General features: G+C 45.3%; 1 protein-coding gene across 1 annotated transcript in view; it reads left to right on the top strand.

Annotated features, from left to right (window-relative positions):
- Positions 1 to 740: 740 nt before the first annotated feature.
- LOC144818411 (uncharacterized protein C9orf40 homolog) overlaps positions 741 to 25,446 on the top strand; it is a 30,212-nt gene continuing 5,506 nt past the window's right edge. The window contains exon 1 of the mRNA XM_078675785.1: positions 741 to 1,133. Within this exon, the coding sequence (XP_078531911.1) occupies positions 777 to 1,133 (357 nt within the window). The 5' untranslated portion in view covers positions 741 to 776. The remainder of the gene's footprint in view (positions 1,134 to 25,446) is intronic.

Raw genomic sequence — 25,446 nt, 5'->3', positions numbered from 1 at the left:
GACCAGGTGACAATTGCACTGCCAGGCCAGACCAAAAAAATCCCCCCCCCCCCCCCCCCCCCCCCCGCCGTTCTGCTGCCAGAGATGAACACCGTAAGTTCCCTAGGCATTGAAGTTACTTTAATAGCTTCACAGTGTTTTGTGCCCCTCAAAGTTCAAGCAGCTGGATGAATAAACAAAATGACCACACATGCATGGAGGGCAAACACTTTTTTGTGTGAAAGCAAACTTCTGCCCCATCAAAACATGTACTTGTATCTCCCAAAATGTGGGTGGAGCCAAAGACCCTCTCTAGTGAGTCTCACTTATTTGTCTGGCGACTGCCCCAGCCAGGCCATAAAAATGGCTATATTGGTCAGCTCAAGAATTATACAAGAACTGTTATCAAGAAGTACCCCGTTTTAATGACCCAGTCGTCCTCGTTTGAACTTTCCAATTACATAACCCAGGAGGGGTAGGAAGGACAACGAAACGGAAGAGAAAAAGAAGAGATGATACCTACAACAAAATATAACCAGAGAGTCAATTAACACTTGCGAAACAAGAAAACCGAGTGGAAAAAAAAACGCATAAAATCCTAACTAAGTAAGAAGGGCGAGTGCGAGCGGGCTTGCAGATCCCTGGACCTCTGGCAGAAATGGATGCGCCTTCTACAAGGCTGCACTCACCACTTGGGAAGAAACCATGGTTTGTCGGGAGGGGGCGCGCTCTCTTTCCCGCAAGGGGGCGGAGCTCGCAGTATTCGCCTTGTCTTCTGGAGGGTGACGCGGCGGCGCATGGCTAAGAGGCGAGGGGATTCTACGGTGGCGGTGCGCGCGCCCCCTAGCAAACGTTTCTTGGGCGAGGAGTGTCGCCGCGCGCCCTACGTGCCGCGGCCCCAAGCCAAGCGGAAGATGGACCTAGGGGAAGAGCGCCCCGGGGAGGGGCCTCGGCAGGCTCAAAGACCCCGCTTTGCCGCGCAGCCTGTCTGCCGTGCCCGCAGCGCAGACGGGGGGTTGAAGAGACCCCGCGTAGACGCAGGGATGCACGGGGAGCAGGAAGCGGTGCCTGACCCCGGCGCAGAGGGGGAAAGCCGGCGGCGCGGGAGCGCCGAGCCTATCAGGAGGAGCCTGTACGGCAGCCAAGATCAGCAGGTAAACAAGGACGATGTCGAGCCCCAGTACTCTTTATTGACTGTAGGGGGTAGGATGACCCAGATCAGTCTGTTCTCACCAGCCAACTGATGATTTTACGTGTGTCTGGTAAGTAATCTAACTACTGGCACGCGTCCACTCTGGCAGTTGGTAGACCACATTCTGACGCAGCAGGCGCCACTCAAAGATCGGCGGCTGAAGTACATATAACTACTATGTTTTAGGCTTGTTTCCAGTTGGATGCTACCTTTGATGACTGGGAGTCCGTCACTGCTCAGAAAAGCAACCCCCAAAACATTACTTTCGCTGCGAGCCCCCAAGTCTTAAAACTCACTTGTAATCCATTACAATCGTCTAACGTCAAATTGTGTAACATGTTTTTTTTTCTGGCTTGCAGCCCAGTTGTTGTTTTTGTTACGTGCGTTTTAGGTTGACGGTGTGCTCAGACACGTCTGATATCATTTTGTTGTTTCAAATACAGTTTTAGTAAACGTTGACGACCGGCGTTGTTTTGACTTGAAAGTTTAACGTTCCACGTAAAAGCCGAGCTAGGGAGCAAATCCATCACCTGTTAATTGCAAAGTTTTCACGTTGCACGGAGTCAGCAGGACTACATTTTACGAGTTCTTGGCTTTGTGTTACAAATCAGTGGTATGGTATTAATATAATACTGTGTTACCATTTGCTCCAGTTATCGAGCTGCCGGTAAAATAAGTTGGGGGACGCCGTCCACCCGCGTGGTACCCCGACTCGAGCCCTGGCTACATTCGTTTAAATGAAAGTAAGGACCGAGCCATTCACATGCACATTCAAGACTCGTTTCATTTTGCCCCTCGTTTTCTTTGCAGCTTATTAAGTCACTAGATAATGTTTTGGGTAAACGATCAGGCCCGGTTCTAGCAGGTGGGACAGGGCCTCCCAAGATAACACCCTGGCTCTCCGAAGGTCCATTTAGAGGTAGAAAACCTTGGGACAGATGTGAAGTCCGTGTGAATGGTGGCATTTAGCACGCACGTGTGAAAAGCCGGGGTACCAGCGGCACATTTTTTGTATCAGCAGAGGCCCACAAGCCTCCATCACACAGTACTTCAGAGATTACATAGGGCCAGAGCCTCTGACATTTTGATTCTGGTGGCTTCTACATAATAATGGATTTAGCCGCATTTGCCAGATTGTCCGCCATCTTCGACAAAATTTGCAGGTCTTGACACTTTTTTAATAGCTCAAACAGATCAAAAGTTACTAAAAGCACTACCACATCTCATGCTGTGCAGTGGCAGGACTTTTATCACACAGACATGGGTCACCTTTCTTTTGCTGATTGCTGTTTAACTTGTTAATGAGGTAAAGCATTTGTCCACCTTGTTAACATGTGAACATGGTGAATGCTGTTTCAAGATATGCCACACTAGGCCTCATTATGTGCCTTTTCTTGTTGCATTAGTTAGTACATCATACTGCATAATTTAGAATGGGGGTTGGGAGCACACTGCCTCACGGTCCCAGCACAGTTCGCCCCTTTGCATCCTGGTAAATGCAGTACACAGTTAAAACTTACTTCAAAATTAGCTGAAGTTTTTCACCAAAGTTGGTTCATACATTGCTGTATATCTCTAGACACGTGTTTCTGGGTTGAGCCCGTCTTTAGTAGAGAGCAGCAGTATTAGAGAGCAAAGAAAAATCATCTGGGGTTGCTGGAAATGCTGCCAAGTTTATCTCAGGTCACAGTACCACTCGCAGGCACACAGGTGCATCGCCAAAGCTAGTCAGCTTGCTGGCTCAAGGGAGCCTTTTAAACAGAATGGGGGTTGGGAGCACAGTTCACCCCTTTGCATCCTGGGAAATGCAGTACACAGTTCAAAATTAGCAGGAGTTTCTCACCAAAGTTGGTGCAGACATTGCTGTATATCTCTAGACACGTGTTTCCATCCTACTGCATAATTTAGTTCTCCCTTGCAGTGGCCCTGCATATGGCAGTACTAATCTGATGGGATTTTGCCACCCCAATATAAGTAATTGAGAATATGCATACAATCCATGTATTTTTTAGTAGTGGTTTGTTTTATTTTCTTTCTGCTGTGACCCTATCCTTAACTTTTGGCACTATATGAAAACACACTCCCAATGCCTCACGTTTTGAATTTTCTGAATTGAAAATACTTTTCCAAGTTTTACCCACACAAATACTGCATGGCGAGGAGCAGTTCCTGTTATACAAAGAACAGTATTGGCAGCACTGACATCTTGTACTGCCACTTTACTGCCTACTTCCAGTTTCCAGAAGTGACAGCTGAGTCAGACTTAGTTAGGAGCCTAAGACACGGGCCCTTAAGGGTGCAAGGAACTGTGCATTTATTATCTTCCAGCAAATGTTCTTTGACACATAGATATACTGTATTATAGGGCTTCGGTAACCCCCCCTCGGTCCTAAACCAGTAAGATAAAGTGGGCTAATGCACTAGCTGCCAAGATGTTCCTACAATCTGACTTCATACGTTCAAATATTACTACTCTGCTTTTCATTTTCGACTCGAGATTGTGACATTAGGTGCTGCGAAAAATGTATATGTCCTGCCACCATCCATATATAAATCTGAGTTTTTAGGTGTCCCTTAGCTGGGCAAACAACTCACTTATTTGAGCTACAAATGTGTTTTGAAGCATTTTGAAAGAAGCACATAACTCGTATAGACTACTAGTAATATTACCTATCAATTAACTCATAGCAGTGGATGTGGTGGTGTCCTTTCAGCAGAAATCCTGAACAACCCAAGTCCACAGCTTCCACAACTGTGGCTCTAAATGGTAGTTAACGTTTTTTGTAAATGTCTTATTATTAATTTTGTATTTAACACACATTAATCCTCTTCATACTTTGCTTACATGTTCATCCGTGGGGTTCAACAACCCCCTGCTATCACAACACAAGAAGAAGAAAATCAAAATGGCATGGCATATGGATTTGTTCTTACAAATCAGTCAAAGCATATAAGGGTTGTGTCTTGTAGGCTAAGTAAGAACCATATAACCACAAATAATAGCAGAAGACCTCATTTACATCACTGTCTGTGCCACCAGGCAGTTGCTACATCCTATAGGTACTTCAGTAGTACTACCCACCACCACCACGAACAATCTTAGCATGTAATTTGCACCTTCTGCCATGGTATTGACATCACCTTTGCCAATTGATGACAAAGGCCGCCCTACACCTACACAATTCATTAACAAATCTAGCATTCTGGAAAACCACCTATCCCATCTGAGATCACCAGGCATTGTGTGTGTGATATGTCAGATACTGTGCGCATAACCAGGGCGACCTTTTTAGGTTTCGACCTGGCGAAAAGCTGCGCCGTGCAGCTTTTCGGCGCAGGTCGAAATCTTTTGAGATACACTGTGTGCTTTAGTTCAGCCTCTCTCTTCCATTGGCTAGCTCCATAAATGGAGGCTAGCCATTGGAAGAGAGAACTGTCCGTCATTTCCCGAGGCGATTGGTGGGCATTCCCGACGATTCTTTCCCTCTCCACCCATTTCGCATCGTCATCGCTGCCGTGGGCGGGGCTTATTTTTTTTGGGCGTCCAGGTTTGTTTTGGCCATTCGGCGGCCGACCGCCAACGGAGGAAGCCTTCCTGACCCCCCCCTCCCGCTGTCCGTTCCCGCCCCACCCCTGTCCGTGTGCTTCATGTTTTTCCTGCGGCCTTCCTGACCCCCCTCCTGCTGTCCGTTCCCGCAGTCCAGGTGAGTACCCTTTCCCGCCCCCCACCTCTGAAGCATGCGGCAGAGCCGTGTGGGGCTGCCCCCAAGTGTGTGTTGAAGGCTGCTTGAAAGCATCCGTCTTTCATGTCTGAAGTCAACAGCTAAGAAAAATGCAGGAGCGCCGTAAGGCCAAGCCCCCAAGTGTTTGCAGACGAGTGCCATTTGTATGCCATTATACCATAACATGTACGACTAAAACGCATGTATTGCAAACAAAATGCAGAATTTTAAATACCTAAAATGATTGCAGTGTTTATTACTGTAGCGCCGAAATTGTAATTAAAAGCGAATCTAAGGGACCTTGTCCAAGAACGTCACCCCGAACTGTGATTCTAAACGCATTTTAAAACCACTGGAAGCCCTGACCTACATCTACAGCTTATTCTAGCGCTGGCCCTGAGCCCACTACTAACACCAGGACCGCCCATCGCAGCGCACAGCAAAACAGTATCACCGTCACTCTTAGAATTGTACAGATTTGTTAAAAGTTTATTAAAGTAAGAAAAATATTGTATTGTAATGGCATTTATATAGCGCTTACTACCCCTGACGAGGCGGCGAAGCGCTTTTTCTGCGGGTAGCCCGCTACTCCGATAACCATAGAGGATTAGTGTTGAATTAGTAAATAAAGTTTTTAAGATTCAACGTTGTAGTTTCAGAAGTTTTAAAGTCTATTAAATAAATATTTTACATTCGTTTTCAAGATTAAATATTTCAACATTGAAGTATTTTAATCGTACATTCTGGATTTCTGTTTTTATGTGTTTTATTGTATTCATAGCTGCGGCAAGCCATCGAAGAATGACTTTGCCCCGTGTGCATTTCTTTCCCCGTGTGCATTCATTGCTTGGCCCCTCTCCTGAGGCTGGCAGCTGACTGGTGCTGCGTTAAAGGCTGTTTTGGGGAAATGGGCAGCATGTCAGAGACACCACATCTTTCAGGAGAATTCAACATCTTACGGGTATCTTATCAATGTGATATGACCAGGCCAATACATTTTATAGAACGTTAGGAAAGAGAAGCAGGGAGCCATTGACTTCAGAGAGGCAGGGGTGTGGGTTCACGAGCCGACAAAGCCTCTCATTACTGAAGGGAAAGATCACACTAACTTTCAAGCGCCCTTATTAACCGTCCAAGCCTCGCATCCTCGGAGTACATAGACCTGTATATTTTTATTTACTTTTGTCGTTTGTTTTTTTAATTATAAAAGCACGCTCCACTACAAAGTACCAAGTGCCCTGTCCATTTGTACACCAAAATACATGGTATTGCATAGAACAAAAATATTATAGCATCAATAACTGTCAAATCGTTCCCTTGCTGTACATCATCCTAGAGCGGAGTATAAATGAGAATAGGTAGTACATGAATGTGCACGGTGAGCCAGTAAGAGGCGGGGAGAAGGGGAAGAAAGAGGGTGAGTGGAGTGAAGAGCTGCTGGAAGGCAGAAGTAACTCCGCCATTTGTCTAGTGATCTTTAACGAGTAGGATTGGTTTCTCAGTCACCCAACAGATAACCTTGTACATCTCATCCCCAAGGGCACACTTTATAGGAGCACTCATGGATACCTCTTGATTCTGATATGTCTCCCCAGCAAGAGAATTCTAGTATTGATTCAGATGATTCCGCTTCTGCCAAACCTGCAGTGACACCAGCAGAGGTGGTTCACAACTCCTTTGAGCCTCGTGGCATCCTGCTTGATGTGGTTCAATTCGAAAGGCGGGAATAGGAAGCCTTCAGGGATTTCTGTCCCTTCATTGGGTCCACCTGATGGAACCCATCAAACACAATTTCACTTGCCAATTGATGCAGCGGTGGTGTCTAGAAACCTTTGCTTTAAAATGTTCCCCTTTTCTGGCTAATAAAGACATCTGATTTGGCAGAGTATGGCTTGGAGGTCACTGTCAGGGAGCTCAGATGTGCAGTGATTAGGTGAGCCAAATCAACAAGATTATTATTATTATTATTATTATTATTAATCGGGTTTTATAAAGCGCAAACAACCCGGAGGCCTCGTAGCGCTAAGTACCGTCATACTAAAAGGGAAGGGATTAAATGAACAGATAAGTTTTCAGATCCTTCCGAAATTTTAAAAGACTAGGCTCACTGCGAAGGGAGGTGGGCAGAGAGTTCCATTCTTTCGCGGCATTCCAAGAAAAGGAGCGTCCGCCCCATCTGGTCCGTCTGATTTTGCTAACAGTAGCCAGAAAGGCAGTGCTGGATCTTAGGGATCTATGAGGGAGATAGGGTATTGCCAAAGAACAAATCATAGTGGGGGCATTCTTCCACATAGCTTTGTGCATAAGACAGAGATTTAAACAGCACTCTGGCCTTAACAGGGAGCCAGTGCAGTTTCTTCAAGGCAGTGGTGGCTGACTCTCGTTTGTTGAGGCCCAACAGGAGGCGGGCTGCAGCGTTCTGGGTCACCTGTAGTTTTTTTATTGTAAATGCGGGGGCACCTAGATATAACGAGTTCCCGTAGTCTAGGCGGGACAGAATAATGGCTTGAACCATTATTCTGCGGGCTTCAAAGGGGAGAAGGGGCAACACTTTTCTCAGCATACGCATTAGTCCAAAGCATGTGGCAGAGAGAGTGGTAGCTTGCTGCATAAAGCTGAGATTGGAGTCTAGCCAAATGCCTAGGCTCTTTATGTGGCACTTTGGTTGGGGTATGGGACCCATGCACGGTGGCCAATCTGACAGAGGGCTGGGAATGGTTGAATTGCCCAACACCATGAGCTCAGTTTTCTCGCCGTTTAATTTTAAATGCGAGGTGGCCATCCACTGAGCTACCGCTACCAAACAGTTACTTAAGTTGGATGAGGAAGAGTCTGCCTGGTTCATAGATACCACTAATTGTGTATCATCGGCGTAGGTGATTATATCAAGGCCGAAAGAGTGCACTATGTCAGCTAATGGTTGCATGTAAATATTAAAAAGGGTAGGGCTCAATGAAGAGCCCTGAGGTACACCTTGATCCAAGGGCCAGACTTTTGAGTGAATGGTACCCTCAACTACCCTGAAGGATCGATTTTCCAGGAATGACTGGAGCCAATACATGGCCTTCCCAGAGATTCCCATCCGATTGAGGCGGTGAAGAAGAATGCTGGTATTAACGGTATCGAAGGCGGCACTAAGGTCGAGCAACATAATTGCTGTAGTGCCGCCTTGATCCATTTGCTTCCTGGCCAGCTCAGTTACCGCCAGGAGGGCCGCCTCAGTTCCCAATTTTGGGCGAAAGCCCGCTTGGGAATCGTGGAGAAGATGATGGTTCTCTAAAAATTGGGTAATAGATGAGTTGACATGTTTTTCTAAGAGTTTGCTGATCCACGGAAGGAGGGAAATAGGCCGATAGTTGGCCATATTACCTGGATCCAGGGTGGGTTTCTTCAGCAAAGCCCTGACCTGTGCACATTTCCATGCGGTGGGTACAGAACCTGTGGAAATGGATGAGTTTAGTATATTGAGGATAACAGGTTTGACAATGTGCTCCATTTTTACTAACTGATAGGGAGGGGCAGGGTCTGTAGGAGATCCTGATTTCATTTTCATCATAATAGTCCCAAGTGAGTTCTCATCCAGCAGTGGAAACTCATTTAATGTTGGAGTCGTGACCTTAGATAAGCTGACTCCCATATCCTGGGATAGATTAGGTGAGCTAGAAGCTGAGGCAATTTTTTGTATTTTACTATAGAAATACTCAGCTTGACTTTCGCAGCGGGCCTGAGCTGTGCTTGGGTCAGCAGGAACCAGGGGGACATCAACCAGGAATTTTGCTATCTGAAAGATTTCTCTAGAAGAGTTGGAGGCAGTTAAAAAATTTTCCTCGAAGTATAACATTTTGGTTCGTCTAATTTCTAATTTATATTTTTTAATGGCCTCAAGGTGTGTTGTTTTGTCTATCTTACTACGAGAAATCCTCCAGTTTCTTTCAGATCTTCTGCATGCCCTTTTTAGTTCTTTAAGTTCAAGAGTGTACCAAGGTGATTCCTTGGACTTAGTTTTTTCTTTAAGGGCTTTGATAGGTGCAATAGAGTCCAGGGCTGTGCACAGCCATTTGATGTAATTCTCATATTGCGCTGCAGGGTCTGTTGCCCTTTGGGGAGGGGCGGCCGAAAGTAAATTGGCCCATTGGTCTGGGGAGACTTTGGACCAATCTCTTCCAAAAAGGGTGGTGCGAGGAGAGGGCTGAGATGGCGTAGCTGGGGTCCACTGAATAGGTATTAGATAGTGGTCTGTCCAGGTAAGAGGTAATGGAGTCCCTACTTCCAGTCTATTATCATTGCTGAAAACACCGTCAAGAAGATGGCCCTTTTCATGCGTAGGCACAAAGCCTTTCTGTGTAATCTGGAGAGCAGCCATACTGTCCAGAAATGCCTTAGCCATGGAATTGTTAGGATCATCTAAGTGAATATTTATATCTCCTAATACAGAGAAATTGGATCTACTAACCACAGAGTTAGCTATTTTTGACTGGAGTGAGTCAATGAAATCCCCTATTTGATTGGGAGGGCGGTATATAAGTACACCAGAGAATGAGTCTGTGGGTGAAAGTTCAAGAGTGAATAACATACTCTCACAATTAGAAATACCAGCCGATGAGGTTCTACAAAGATAATGATTTTTAAGAAGGATGCCTAGGCCGCCTCCTCTACCTTCTGATCTATCCAGTCTCTGCAAGGTATATCCCATTTGCAAAATAGAGGTGATATCCATGTCAGAGGTGTCTTTTAACCAGGTCTCCGTCAGGAATATTGCATCTGGTTCATGTTCCTCCAGCAGGAGAGACATTTGTGTGGCATGTTTGGTCAATGACCGGCAATTTAAAAGAAACATTTTGTAGGTTTTGTTAGATGGGGATTTATCTTGATAGCTGGTCAGTGAAAATTTACAGTGTAAACAGATACCGGAAGGAGCGTCCGGGAGGACAGAATGCTGACAGGTATGAGTGATCGGAGGCATTACGTTTTTTAGTGTGATAGAATCATACCTCATCGACCTGCCACACTCTGTACCGCCTCGCACAGGGGGCATGGCCCCTGGTCCCGTCCGGTCGCGGACGGGCGCAGACGGGCTCGCCTTCGGCGCGCCCGCTGCGCCCGCCCGCTGCGCGGACGGGGGACTCTGATGTTTATATCCAGTGTAGGGGGCGTGAGGAGGGCGGGGTCGCCGATCAACTAGACCGCGATCCTACCCCTACCCAAGATGTCGCCCAAAATGAATTCAGCGCCGAGCGCCCAAACTAGCGAGGCTTTCGAGCTGAGGAGGGGGTGTGAGGCCGCTCTGGGCAACGTAATTCTAGCACCAAAGGTAGGGCCAAACAGGATCTTTAAAATCGACCTATTAAAATATTTACAGTTTCTAAAAGTAAAGCTGTTGCATTCAGTAAATCCTGTTCTCTTTGCAATTCAAGAGGAGCAAGAGTGCTCAAGGGCCCCCGGCTTCCGCCTCAGGGGAGAAAAAGGAGTATAACAATACCTCGAGCAAGTGAGGAGGGACTCCTTTTGTATCCTGGGAGGGCGGGGTCGCCGATCAACTAGACCGCGATTCTACCCCTACCCAAGATGTCGCCCAAAATGAATTCAGCGCCGAGCGCCCAAACTAGCGAGGCTTTCGAGCAAAGATGGAGCCTAAGGCTGTTTCGAATTGTTCTTTCTTTTCCAAGTTATATTTGTCATAACAGAACATTCTTCTTTTCTATTCTTGTGTTCTACTTGAAGAGATGGGGAAAGTGAGAGTTTTCTATCTCTTAATCCTATTTGCCTGCTTGCAAATCATTTCTGGGACGGGTTTATAGAGCACAGCATGCTTCCTGCTCCTTCTGATGGCAGGAGAATGTGAAAACAGATACTCCAAGCAGACCATAACATGCTGTCCCTGAGCGGGAAATCAACTGCAGTGCAATGTGCATAGTTTTACGGATCGGGACTTTTTTATACATCACTTTGCCACGAAAATAACTCTAAATGCCTCGAGTTTGCCTCCCCCTGTGAAGTGTGTGTGGGGGGGAGCAAAGGTCTCTTAGGGATGCTTTTTTATTACACTGATCATGAAAGTTTCACTGTGCTCCGCCTCACCCCCTCAAAACACTAAATTAGTGATGTTTGTGGTATTCTCATTCTGCTCTCACCAGTTGTAGTCTTCATTCTTTTTCACCTAGCAAACAACAATTTTCTTTTGCTTCTCAAGTTCCAGATGTTGAAATGTAACTGGAGTAGGGCTGATTCATTGCCCTTCTCTTCTCTTGATGACCTTGAGAATCTGGTTCAGTGAAACATAAGTGTATGCTTATCTGTGCAGATACCATCGCTATCACATGTGCTGCTAAGATGGTATTTACAAGGGAGCAATGTAAGGGTGGTTGACTCAGGTTATGCTATTGGGCTCTTGAAATACATTTAAACCCATTGAAGGTGCCTTTAAGTGAAGTTTTATGTTTCATCGCACATTTCGTTGTTACAAGAATCTCCACTGTTTCTTGCAAATCTATCTTTTCCCGTAAAGGAAGGATAGTATTGGGAAGCTTCAAAGGGCAGGGTGGTTTTGGGGGAACACCGAGGCCTAGGATGGATACGAAAACTGCTTAACCGCATGCGTGCGGGCGGAATTCCGCCCGTACGCTGAGTTTTTTTAAATCGCATGTTACGTGACGAGCTGGGCTCGTCATGAGCGTGCGAGGAGGCTACCTCATGACGAGCCCAGCTCGTCATGAGCGTGGAAGGGGTTAAGGACTGGAAAACTGAAAGAGGGATGACAATGCTTCACAGGAGCTGGAAGGCTTCAGAGGGTATGGGGCATTACAGGACGTAGTCTTTCACAGGAGCGGGGATCTTTTACAGGATACAGTAGGGCTTGTGAGGCTTTATCAGTCGAAATTGTTTTTAGGTTTCGACCTGGCGAAAAGCTGCGCCGCGCAGCTTTTCGGTGCAGGTCGAAATCTTTTGAGTTACACTGTGTGCTTTAGTTCAGCCTCTCTCTTCCATTGTCTAGCTCCATAAATGGAGGCTAGCCATTGGAAGAGAGAACTGTCCGTCATTTCCCGAGGCGATAGGTGGGCGTTCCCGACGATTCCACACCTTGCTTGCACATGAGATGTATCTTTTTCACTTCCACAGACGGAAAATGCTATTGTTACAGACATGGATAACAGACAGCCCCAAGAGCTGCAGACCAGTAAATTAATTAAGGGGATTGGATAGTGTTGACCTAATAACACTTCATTGGCCTTATGTAGAGTTTCTTATTAGGAAGGCACTGGCATATCTTCGGACTCACTGGTGAGGCCTGCATACAGAATTACATTTCAGTCGCTCGGCTGTCAGCTCTCACAGCCCACACAGCTCTCACAGCTCTCACAGCCCACACAGCCCACACAGCCCACAGCTCTCACGGCTCTCACAGCTCTCACAGCTCTCACAGCCCACACAGCTCTCACAGCCCACACAGCTCTCACAGCCCACACAGCTCTCACAGCCCACACAGCTCTCACAGCCCACACAGCTCACACTATGCTGCTGTCTCTAAGAGAAGCACTTCCCAAATTCAAAACAGATCTCAGTTTCAGAGATTCATTCCCCAAATGCAACTACAGACATGTGCTTTCCCAAGGAAATATACTGCAAAAATAAAACAAGCATTTACAAGTGGGGCCAGAGACACGGACAGCGGGAGGGGGGGGCAGGAACGGGCACACGGACAGCGGGAGGGGGGGGGCGGGAACAGGCACAATCAAAAGGCAGAAGGCAAGAAAAAACAAAACAAAGTTGTATCTGTTATTTTGGTGCAGGCTAGAACCCACTTACATGAGCTAGCTGCACAAAGGCGGAGTCTCATTTCAGGCCTGGAGGGACTCCCTGCACAGGGAGGGAGACTGGGGACAGGCCTGAAGGGACTCACTGCACACAGAGGGAGACTGCACACAGAGGGAGACTGAGGACAAGCATGGGGGGGACTCACTGCACACAGAGGGAGCCTGAGGACAAGTCTTGAGAGACTCACTGCACACAGAGGGAGACTGAGGACAAGTCTTGAGGGACTCACTGCGTCAATCTTTTTGGTGCCCCCCCCCCCATATGTCCTCCTCCTTGGATCCCCTCACTATCACCTGGGCAAAAGTGCCCCTCCTCTCTCCATAGGCCTCTCTCACATACATTTCATTTGCTTTAAAGCCTGGTAAAGGCTAGATTTACTGTTCCTCTTAGGTATCCACATAAAATACAGATCTGTTCTTTGCAGCAGGAACATTAACCCTCTGTGCTACTTTATGGCAGCCAAAACTGCCTCAAGCTAAAATTATGATCTTTCTCTCTAGCAGAAACATTAATCACAAGAGTTATAATTAAATTTTCATTGCTGCCCGAAAGCTGGATGCACAAGGAACTCTGCAGCAGGTGCTTTTAAATCCTATGTAATTGCTAAACACAGCGCCTCCCTGTGGTAAGTGCCCCACCCTTCAAGGTCAGCACCAAGTGCAACCCCACTGGTAGCACCTCCCTAAAGCCGGCCCTGACCTAATTACAAGTGCATAACATCCTAAATCACGATCAAAGCAAGTCAAGGCCAATATTATGCCTGGGATTCCCTACATGTTTTCCAGCTCCTTTCACACAGAAACTCATACTCGCACACACAAACCCATGCTTCACACGCACATACATGACAACTCATACATGCACACTTACACACATACACACAATGTCATGCGCCCTGCTCCGCCTTCTTAACCTGAAGGTGTGGTGGTGGTGCTATTTGAGATCTGCATGGTATGTGGTCCAGTCAGGGTAGGCGGAAGTAGGGGGTGTGTGTCCTCACTGATCAGCAGATCCTAGTTCTGTGTGCCTCCCAATCTTGTGGGAGGGGGAGGGATGTCAGGAGCATGGGATAGGGTGTCTGGTAGCATAGTAGTGGCCAAGTCAAGAGATGAGCGAGAGAAGCTCTGAACAGGAAACAAGATATGGCGAGTGGAGGAAGAACATAGAAAGAAACAGTGAGTGGGAACCAGACAAGGGAAAACATAGGGAGCAGAGGAGGCTGGGGAGGGACAAAGCTCCTGATTTACAGTTTGTATGACGGGTACTTCGGCAGGGAAAACATCTGTAAAACCCCAAATAACACGTTTTTAAAAGTTATGCAAACCTCAGTTGAAGGCAGAGTTAAGCGTTCACTTAAAATGTAGATTCGTGAATTAATTGTGGGGGGACATTTTTTTTAAGTTTAAAAAAAAATGTGCGATTCCCCCAATCCTCATGAGATTATCAACAGACTGAGGAATGCCCTCGACATCTCTTGCCATGACGATGCTGCGCCATCAGAAACAAAGTGTGCATACAGTGAGCATAACCCAACAGGAACACCAATTTTTCTTTACAGGTGTCTATATTTAGTATGACGATTATGCAGGAAAATACGCATACGCTGCCACACTTAATGACATAAAATTAAATATGTTCATGTGTTGCTGCAAAATGGGGTCATGTTATAAACGTAAACACAGGTATGACAGGCAGCCCTTATATGCCGCTGCGTTATTTGAGACATTTACACCAGTAAAATACATTTATTGTGCTCAGCCTTCTAAACAGAGGCGCCTCAGCTGCAGACTGCCTTCGCGCCTGCTAGATTTGGTCGGTTTTAAGCACTTGCATGAAAACAGAAAGAAAAAATAACGATACATCGCTTCGAGCACCTTAAGAAGTGAGAAGGCGCTATATAATTTTCAATACAATAAAAAGGGCGATTTAACACAAGCTAGCCAATGAGATTATTTTATCTTGGGGTCAGACGGTCCTCCCCCAGCCCTCCCTTCTAAACCGATTGACCCCGGCAGTGCTAAAGGCATTAAAGTGTTGCAGTCTAGACATGAGAGGGGAGGCCGGGGCAGGCCCCGCCGGGGTGCTCGCTTTACCGTGCAGGAGAAGCCATAAGCAGAAGACCTCGAAGAAGGATAGCGTACCGCACTGAAGTCCAGCAGGTCACTCAACTCCTTGTCTGTCCCGATGGCGGCCATCCGCTGCTGCTGGGAGTTCATGTCAGCCACTCCGCGAGGACCCTGCACACAGCAAGCGAGAGGGGGACACTTAGGGAGCTCGCGGGCACCGCCTGCGCACTGTAGCTCAACACAGACTGAGGCACCGGCGACACACCCCCCACCCGGCCCCAGCGGGCTCTGCACGCGGCGGCGGCACAGAGCCCGACACCCGCGCCTGTTGTTCCTTCCGCCTATGCCCGCACAGACACTTTAATGCATCCGCCACCCCATTCCATTCCCCAGCTGCAACCAGGCGCACGGGGAGGGGGGGCACAACGCACCTCATAGCTTCCACTCACAACACAGCCATAGGGGGCGGCTGATCATTCATCCTGTATTATACATGCTTGAACCACAGGTGAACGGAAAGGCTGCTCCTGGGCGGTGCACTCAGATGGTGTAAACATCTCTAAATATTCTTGAATACACACAAAAAGGGCAGTCTGTTGCCTGTCAGAAATGCACCCGCGTGCATCGAGGGAACAACACTACTTCTTCGTTATACCAAGCTACTATTTTGCAACATCACAGTACACTAGCACCCTACAGTAACCCCAACCCTGTTCCACGGGTCTAAAACATAGAGGGATGGCCTCGGTGTCTCCAGCATCCTACCCTCCCGGTGACATTTATCCCTTCATCCAAATTCACTCACTCAGCCAGGACTCCAGACTCTCCTCTTCCGCCTCCGCCATCTTTACCGGTCGTACTCTCGTACAACGTCTCGCGAGAGGTAACGAACCAACAGCAGCAATAGTCTGGACCTGAAAAGGAAAGACGGGAAAGGATATTTTTCGACAAGACTTATTCCCACACCCTTCTTAAAATGTATTTTAAACATCCCTCAGAACAGATTGAAATAACAGACTTACTTTAAGGAAGAAAGTTTGCTGAACTTGAATCACGTCAATTAAGGGAAAGCGGGGGGGTGCGGGAAAGCACACGGACAGCGGGCGGGGGCGGGGAGGCACACGGAGGGGGGCGGGAATGGACAGCGCATCTGAAATCACTTTCAGTGAAAGGGGAGGGAACGGGAAAAACGAAACTCCGCCCATGGAAAAAATCTCGGGAACGCCCCCGAATCTGGTCCGGCCTTGACGGACAGATCCGGCACCCAATGGCTAGCCTCCATTTATGGAGCTAGCCAATGGGAGCCGGGGGACGTTCCTGAAGTCCTTATTGTTAGCAAAGGATTTCACCTGCGCCGAAAAGCTGCGCAGAGCGCAGCCTTCGGCAGGCGAAACCCAAAAACATGTAGATTACTCACACCGGAGGTCATCTGCTGGCCCACGAGTGGTGCGCACGCGCGCTATAAGGAAAAACAAGCAAAAGCACGGCCCCTTGTGTGTAACCTGACACACGAGGAATGCAGCTGCCCGCCACTGCTCGCTTCCGCAAGTCAAATGCTGTGGGAGTGAGCATTTGTCAAAAAGGTGAGACATGCGCCCGCGTTTAGCCATTGGCAGGCTACAAAAACAAAATGACACAGGCAACAGCCAACCAAATGCGTGGTGGTAGTCTGAACCACACTGAAAAGTTTAGAGTGATTACATGAAGCCTCCCATAGAGCAGCGCAGAGCTCGCCCTAAACAGGGGTTTGGGTCCGACTTCTTTGTTCATTACCTTATTTGTCAAATGTTCTTCAGACATTGGCTCGCTCAGTTGTTCGTCACTCTTTGGCCCCAACCCACAGCACTTCGTGGCTATATGTATGCACAGCCAGATAAAAGGATAAGTGGTCAAAAAGAAGGTCTTTGGTAGCAACTCCGTAAATGCATACAGTGATATTGACAACTTTCACTTACCAGAGTATTAGTGCACTTACGCAGAACTTTTCACACACATTTTTTCTAGGTTTAAACACTTGTACCACTTTGGTCTGTATGCGTAACCATAAATGCTGTTTTTTTCCAGCAAATTTAGATTTTATGTATGGGTGCAAACCTGCTTCAATATCTTATTGCAGCCTGAAGATGTAATTAAAAAAGTATATATTTAAATTTTTTAATTTTTTTAAACTTCTATTCTGAAATGCTAAGCAAGAAAGTGTTGCTTTGAATTTCTGTAGTCTGAGGGCACTAAATATGTCTGGGTTTCTTAGGGAATGTAGTGTGCTCAACTAGTTATGTAAAATTTAACACCAATCAAACAATTGAGGCAGAATGACTGTTTATCGTGCACAGGTCATTTCATGGCTGATATAACCCTGGGCGATATGGAAGCAGTAAACTATATATTGTCTAATTCTCTACAGATTAGGGGATCTGTTGGTGCAAGCCAGATCTTCCTTACTGTGACTGGTTTGCCAGTAGAAAACCCAGGTAATTCCCTTCAGCCTCCTTTGTGCAGGAACATATCCCTGCTTAGGTTTGACCACAGTTTTGATCCACTTAGCCTCCTGCTTATGGGGAACCTAAAAGTGATACTTAGTGCAGTGAATCGGGAAAGATGGGAAAGCAACTGAAAGCAAAATTTGTATTGTATGAACCAGTCTTTTGTTAACAGGTATCACTGCTGAACTGTTGACAATCATTCAGCAACCATATATATATTTTTTTATCATCTATGAATCCTGAGGTTTCTTTCTTGGGTACCTCATCCTTCACCATGAGTAGCAGGCCTGCAGGGTTCAATAAACGGATAACATGTTTGATTTTTAGCATGAATGTAATCCCATCAAATTTTCCTAATGCAGGAAAGTATATATGCCAAGTCTCGAACTCTTGCTTTGTTCCTTTTCCTGAGCATCAGGGTATCACACATGTATAGGTTTGATGTGAATACAAGAAATAAACTAGTTGCAGTGCATTTTGAAACTGCAAGTGAATTGCTGATTTAGGTTAATTGTTGTTTAGCCGCGTGTATTACCGGGTTGGGGTGTGTAATTCCTATAGCAAAGCAACCAGGACAAGGACAACACATTTCTATTTTGTCAGTGGGACAATCAGGCCCAATACCCTGCAACACAAACCCTTTGGCTGCCAATTTACAATTTTACATGCCTTGTTTTGGCATGGCTTTTGTAAAACTTTATTGTGGGAGCTGCTGGGTCTTTACTATTGTAACAAGCATTGGCAAAAAACAAAAACATGTTTTGGTCTCCAGTAATGCACAATACCATAGTAGTTTCTGGCACTGAACAAAACTACTTTGTGTGCTGATATGCTCCTTGTGAAAGAGCAGATTGCAATCACTCACAGAGAAGCCAGCCGATACATGGATAGAGAGAATTTTAATAAAAACAAAAGGTCTTGGTTAGCTCCAGACCTAATTGGGGGTCAATTTCTTAAAGACATTTACAAAAGTGCACCCCTGGTATGTGTTCTCGTATTATTCAGGTTTGCATATTTCATGAATTTGCAGAAGTAGACCAGGAAATCCCACTCTTTAGCACTAGCAAATGTGGATATGTAGATTTGCTCATGCGAAAATCTGTTGATCGTTTACAACACTGGAAGAAGTTTTACTTATGACCTTGTCTGAAGTAAATTTCCAACCTTTTTCAGTATGGGAAAAGATTAGAGAAGAGCTAGTGAAAACCCATAAAACATGCAAGTTAGTAGGTTTTCACAGACTCAAAGGGTCATTCCAATCCTGGAGCTATTGCTTACTGTCGCCTCCAACCGCAGTATGTAGATCTGCAGAAAGGTGACAAAATAAGGAAATTGCTACTATTCAATCCCAATGATAGCCTATCTGATTATGTCAAGGTTGATACTATTATCAGAGCTCCTTTAACCCCTTCTACGCTGATGACGAGCTGGGCAGGTCATGGCATAGCCTCCTCGCACGCTGATGACGAGCCCAGCTCGTCACGTAACATGCGCTTTAGAAAATCTCAGCGTACGGGCGGAATTCCGCCCGCACGCATGCGGTTAAAATTAGATTGCTGCCATAATTTGCCACTGTACTGCATGGCACCAAAGTGACAAATAGACTTGTTTTTTGTTTTTGTTCAGGACCAGTAGATTTATTAAGCAGCCTGTTTCATCGACAAGTAGATATTTTATTAAATTGCACAACCAGAGTCTTAACATTTACACGTCATTAGGTTTATATTGGGATGCCATACTGCGCTCGCTGTGATTGGCTGACTGGGACATCGCTCTGAACAAAGAAGTTTGATATGTTTTGGAAAAAGAAATGCTGAAAATCTAAGTTTGCTTCAGTCTTCATCATACAAACATCTCTGCCAAAGCTTCACCCAAATTTGTCTTCCTCTGGGTCACTTAAGTGTGGGTTTCATCAGACGTGGATTTTCAATGGGTTTGAAGAGATATCCGCAAAATAGAAAACAAACAATGTTTTTAATGGGTGCAAATTCAGTGGAGGGGGGGGGTATGTGACTGTAGTGTTTGGGGTTGGCAGGACCTAGGGGAACCTACCAATGACTGACATTTTTTAAAACTAGAGATACCGAGGAATCCAGGATAATGTGGCTTTCTTTTTTAAACCCAACATGTTTTTATTAGGCAGATACCTACGCAAATGTCAAAATGTAGTAGGGGAAAAAAATCACAATTAACTTTTCTGTGAAAGAAAATTCTAGCACTTAACTCACAGTGCAAATATTCAAAATATTCTTTCCCCCTCTCTCTTTCCCCCTCTCTCTTTCCCCCTCTCTCTTTCCCCCTCTCTCTTTCCCCCTCTCTCTTTCCCCCTCTCTCTTTCCCCCTCTCTCTTTCCCCCTCTCTCTTTCCCCCTCTCTCTTTCCCCCTCTCTCTTTCCCCCTCTTTCTCGCTAAATCTTTGTAGTGTGAATTCTTGGCATCTTTTTAACTGTTTCTAATGTTACTCTTTGCACATTTGTAGCTGTATTGAGTCTGATTGGGGAAGCTGGACTGGGCGGAGGATTGTGCTGAATAGAGCATTTTGCTTATTTTGGGCAGCCATTTTGGTTGGGCCGTCAGTCGTTTGCAGTTATCGGTCTAGTGGCCACCATGGGCCGCTTCATAAGTGCTCGAATGAGTACAGAAAGGCAGTTCGATGCGCTGCTGACACGTCAAAGGCAAGCTTGCCTGCACCCAGAAGGCACCAGGGGCTAGGAACTCTGCCTTCATATCTTTGCTATTATCTTCCATTCAAGTCCCACATAAAGTTTGTTTACACCACGGGTCCCCGGGGGAGTAGGCTTACAGGTGTAAGCGGTATCGGTTTGTTTTTAAAATGAGTTGCCTTCCCGTGTCTGAGGTCCATGATGGAAGTACTTGTCTTAGTGTGTTTATAATTTTTATTTTTCAACTGCCGGACTTGTTACTTGATGTTTTATTCCTTACAGAAACCTGGCTAGGTCTAGCTATATTTGCTGAGACAATATTTACCCTGCCTCCTGGCTACAGCATCAAGAGATCTAAAAGGCCTTGTGACAGAGGGGGCGGCAAAGTGATTATTCACAAGTTCTCTGTAGGCAATAGTCTGGTCCCTTGTGCTATCCACGATTGTGAAAGAACTTTGTTCCAAATCCCTTTTAACAAAAATGTTACCTTCTCTAGATTTTTAATATATATACCCGCCGTTCGAAAGCTTTCATAGATTATCTGGCTCCATTAGTACTCAAGATTTTCAACTTTAACCTTATCCGCGACCTGAACTTACACTTTGACCAAGCTAGTAAGAACGGGCTTCGCAACTTTACGGACAATTTAGCATCCATGGAACTGTCTCAGTTAATGTTGGGCCCAACGCATTTTGTGGGTCACCTTTTAGACCAGTTTTTTGCCATCCTTCCTAATTTGCGTGTCTCCCTCCTGACCTGGTCAGACCATTGTATGATGCCTATGGCCATTAACGTTGCTAACACCAGTAGCACTATCACTCCCAGCACGATTATGAAAAGAAATGGCAGAAATTGAATCTCTCTGAATTTCGGAGTTGCAATCCATCCAAAACTCCCCAGTTAGATCTTAACATGGAGCTTGCAGAGTCCAAGATAAAGTCATGGCTTACTTACTTCGGCCCTTAATGTCTTTTTACCTTCGCATCAGGATCAGGTAAAAAATAAAAAGTAAATACCGGCTCCCTAGTTCAATGAAACATTGGTTTCTGTATAGAAGTGCTATAAAGTGTTTGAACAAGCGTGGAGGAAGACATATGACACTAGCTAAAGTGCTATAAATGAGTGCAGTAAAAATCTTTCATAAAATTATCAGGAAAGCTCGGTTTGAGTTCTTCTGAAACAAAATGTATAAACAATAATAATCCGTCAAAAAATTTTTTTTCCATTGTCAACATTCTAATGAAGCCGACCGCATCAGTAGAGCAGGTTGAGGCCTCGAATGATCATTGTAATAAATTAGCTAACTACTTTGTCGAAAAATTCGATGATATCTAGTCACACTTTTCAACAAGTGATAGATCTCATAGAGGTGGACAGTCTTTGCCTGATAGATTTGTAGAACTGAATGTATTCGCCTCACTTGACACAGCCCTATGCAATCAAATTAAATCGGGTTCTCCTGATGACCCGATTAAATTTGAACTCATTTTATTCTACCGTCCTTTTTAGAGATTGCCAATTTGCCAGACTTTTTCTTCTGCAGCAGTATTTGGGACATGGATGCATGCAAAAGTAATTTGCCCTCTAAAGAAAGGATCCCTCGACACTGCTAAAGTTGAAAATTACCGTCCTATCTCCCTGCTACACTTTTTAGCTATAGTAGTGGTGAAAAATGTAAACAGTCTTCGGACTACTTTTCTAGGAGAAAAAGACAATTTTGACATCCCAAAATAGATTTAGCCCTTCCCCCCAATGGCATGGAATCTCAACACCTAGCGGTGATGGAGGCACTCCTTAATGCGGCAGATGAAGGCAGCTGATCTGCTCTTAATCTCCTCGATGTGAGTGCTGCCTTTGACACTGTATTGCATAAGGTGCTTCTCCGGCGCCTTCATGATATAGGGATAGGAGGTATGGCCCTAATTTAGTTTACCTCCTTCCTAAGCCACTGATCCTTTCAAGTAATATCTTAAACCCCCTTTTCTTCCTCACAGAGAACCTTGGAACATAACAATCCACAGTGCTCTGTGATGAGCCTTACCCTCTGTAGCATTTATGTCAGGCCATTAGGAGAGGTTGTGAAATCCTTTGGGATCTCTTTATTTTCATATGCTGACTATACTCCAATTTTTGTTGCACTCACTGCAAATGTGACGAAAGATATAACTTTCATGATTGCAGTTGCCAGACGGTCATAAAGCATTTTGGCATATGGTTGATTAAGCACTCTCCTTCGAAACCCAAGTTAGAACACTAGAGGGTGCTTACTTTGGCCTTTTAAGAGGACTCAAACCAATCATTGGTTTCTTCCATCCTCCAATCCAGCAGTAGATAATTCAATCCTTAATCTCGTTGAGCCTGTTCTACTGCAACGTTCTTTATCTGGGCGCCAACGAGATTGGTTATCAAGAGGTTACAGTTTGTCCAAAATGCCGCTGCCAGATTACTCTATTCTCTCTCCAAATTGTATTCCGCCTCCTGGCTCCTTCATGAATTTCCTTGGCTGCCCATTGAGAAATGCATACAGTTTAAATCCTTGAGTACAGCTCACAAGATCTTTTATGCACTGGGTGCCCCTATTCCCTCCACTCGGCTGATTTATATATGGTCCTTACTCTACAGTTCTAAAGAACTAGATCAATAGGCTGTTCTTTCCATGCCCTGGCCCCTGCCCCATTGGTACAACGTATCACTATTTTTAAGGAACGCTGAACCATCTTCACATTAGGAAACAGCTCAGAACTTGGTTATATGCAGTGTAGACTTCATAACTTTTTTTTTTTTAAATACTGTGCTCTCCCTTTTATGCTGATCTATCTTTGCATGGTATATTGTGTTAATAGTGTAGCATTGGGAAGCCCTGTTGCTGTGGCAGCAATGCGCTGTAGACGTTAAAAAAAATTTACCTTCTTTTTTGGTACAAAAACACTGAATTTTACATATAGGAAATAGTTGTATTGACCCCTTTCTCCTTTTTGTTGTGACAATTGTTCAGCTTTATAGAATGATGATTTTAACAGCATTATTGATCCGTCACAGTCCTTTTACCCTGTCCTCCCTATAGACCCCTGTATGCTTGCCAGACCCCCACATCTTTTCCCATTTCTTGGGGCATCCTCTACTCGTGTATATTGTACATTCTGCTTGCCAGCACAAATCCAAATTGTACATTCTGCTTGCCAGCACCAATCCAAATAATTTTTCCATTAATCTACTGTAGGAGTGGACGTTACCCCCTCCCTCCCCAGTTTTTGGCAGTATTTAGTTTTGCCACCACTGCTGGCAATGCCAACCATTGCTTTACGTGTCTCGGACAGTTTTCATCTCCTGCGCTCAACAATAGGAACCATTTTGGTACCCTTTGTAGCGTCATGCCAATTGTTGCTGCCATCTCATCAGCTATTTTCTGCGAGTATATCTGGAGCATTAGGCACTCCCAGAGTGAGTGGTAAAATGATCCTTCTGACTCACACCCCTTTATACATTTTTTTAACATAGCATCTGGCTCCTAGCCCAGGTACAGGCACATGTGTCTGTGCCCCAGCAAGGAGCTAGCAGGTGTTTAATTGTTTTTTATTTTGGATGAGAAAAAAAACACATTGTCTCCAAGACAAAAGGATGGTTGCCACTGCTGGTTATCAGTCGGCCGGGGCAGTGATTTGAACCGATACACAACTCCCAGTCTGCATTCATGTTACAGGGCCCCTCTCTCACTGGTCAACCAAACAAGGTGGGAATGGTGGTTCCAAGTAGAGAGTTGGTAGAGGTGATGGGCAAGATAACAGTAACCTAAATGGAGTAGATATAAGCCACCAGACTCTGTGTTAGCAGAGGTCTTGCATCTTCTTAAATGAAGGATTTTATTTCTTGCATCTTCTTAAATGAAGGATTTTATGCCTGAGTCTGTGGGATTTATAATTGGTCTCCTTACCTCAAGAGGTAATATCCCAAACACCTAATTGTATCTTGGGGTGAGCAGCAACAATGGGCGTGGTGGAACAGAACATTGGTATTGCCGCACATTTTGCCAAGCTTAAGCTATAGCCTGAGAAGTGTGTGAGGAAATCATTAAAGTACATCAAAGTGGACAACAATAAACTGAGGTCAGTGATTCTGATGAGGATATTGTCTTCATAGAGGAAGGACTTTATAGGTCTCAATTGACTGTTTATGTCCTTGATCAGGGGTGAAGACTGAATGGCTTCAGCTGATAGTTACGGAGCGAGGATATATAGAAGAGGGGATAATGGGGAAATCTTTAATTAAGCTGTTTTTTATTGAATTGGGCCTGGAAAGAAATACTCCCTGGTTTTTGGGTTGTAGGATAATGGTACAACTATTCCACTATATAAATAAGTTCCTGAACCTGTCCATTCCATAAAAAGAGTATCCCATATTCCACCCAATTGAATGATTTTTTTAGCGATCTGGAAAATTGTTAGTGCATCTTCCTCAAAATCCATGGCAGTCCATAGTACAGGAAGGTTCTCTGGTGTTTCCTGGAGGAGCACCATAGAACAAAGCCCACATCGGTGAGTGTTGAGTAAGGGAAAGACTTTACATAATCTGGTTACCAGAATCATTGCCAAGTTTCTGATTAGTAAGTTGGAGGTAGATGGATCTGTAGCTCCCACATTCCAGTGGGTCGTTGCCTTCTTCAAATGTAGTGTTATGATAGCCATATTATAGATGGCGCCCAAGAAGCCTAAGGTCTGTGCTCACTAGAAGTACTCGCAAAGCATAGAAGCCAATTCAGGTTTTCACATCTTAAAACATTTGCTGTTAAAGATGTCTTCACCTCGGGATCTACAAGTCCGTGTTAGGGAAGGGAGTGTATTATATGGTGTGTTAGTGCGACCTCTCTATGTAATGCTTCCAACTCTTTAAGTCCAGTAGGTTTCATCTGTAAAACCCTCAGTAGCTATGGTAGTGAGCAGCATGGCTTACACAAACAAACAAATTTAAAGGATTTAAACCGCACCCAAACATTTGCAGAAGAAATGGACACAGCTCTCAACAATTCTGACACCAAGTTTATTTATCATAAAAGCAATAATAAAAGCAATTTCACTGATTGATCCACGAACCAGCTTTGGCAAAGTCAAAGAATCAGACCCTTAGAATCCTTTTTTAAGGAAAACGCATGTAACTGTCAGTGCGATCAGTTTAAAGTACTTGGGGCGACCAACTCCGTCGGGGAGCTAGTCAAGGGGACCAGTAAGGTACTCTAACAGTTAATCTTCCCAGAAGTTGTAGTCCTTCATTAGTTCCAGGCCCTTTATCTGCATTGCAATGGATTCAAATGGACTGGTCCTGATATTGGGGATGAGAAATACTGAAGATGCTCAAAGTATGCTGTGGATGCAATGCGATCGATGGAAGTCTTCCAGCAGAGATTCCTCCATTTACGAAGATGGTGGGGGTCCCTGCTGTAGGATCAACGTCCCAAGAAGTCCTCTCCAGTCTGGCCGAATTCTAGTCGCCATTGGACTACCATTACTAATTGCCTGTTGTCGCAGTCACAGGAAAG

This window comes from Lissotriton helveticus, chromosome 2_1 (genome assembly GCF_964261635.1).
Source record: "Lissotriton helveticus chromosome 2_1, aLisHel1.1, whole genome shotgun sequence".
Classification (NCBI taxonomy): Eukaryota; Metazoa; Chordata; class Amphibia; order Caudata; family Salamandridae; genus Lissotriton; species Lissotriton helveticus.
The sequence above is the reverse complement of the archived record's forward strand: the minus strand, read 5'-3'. Positions and strand labels throughout refer to the sequence as shown.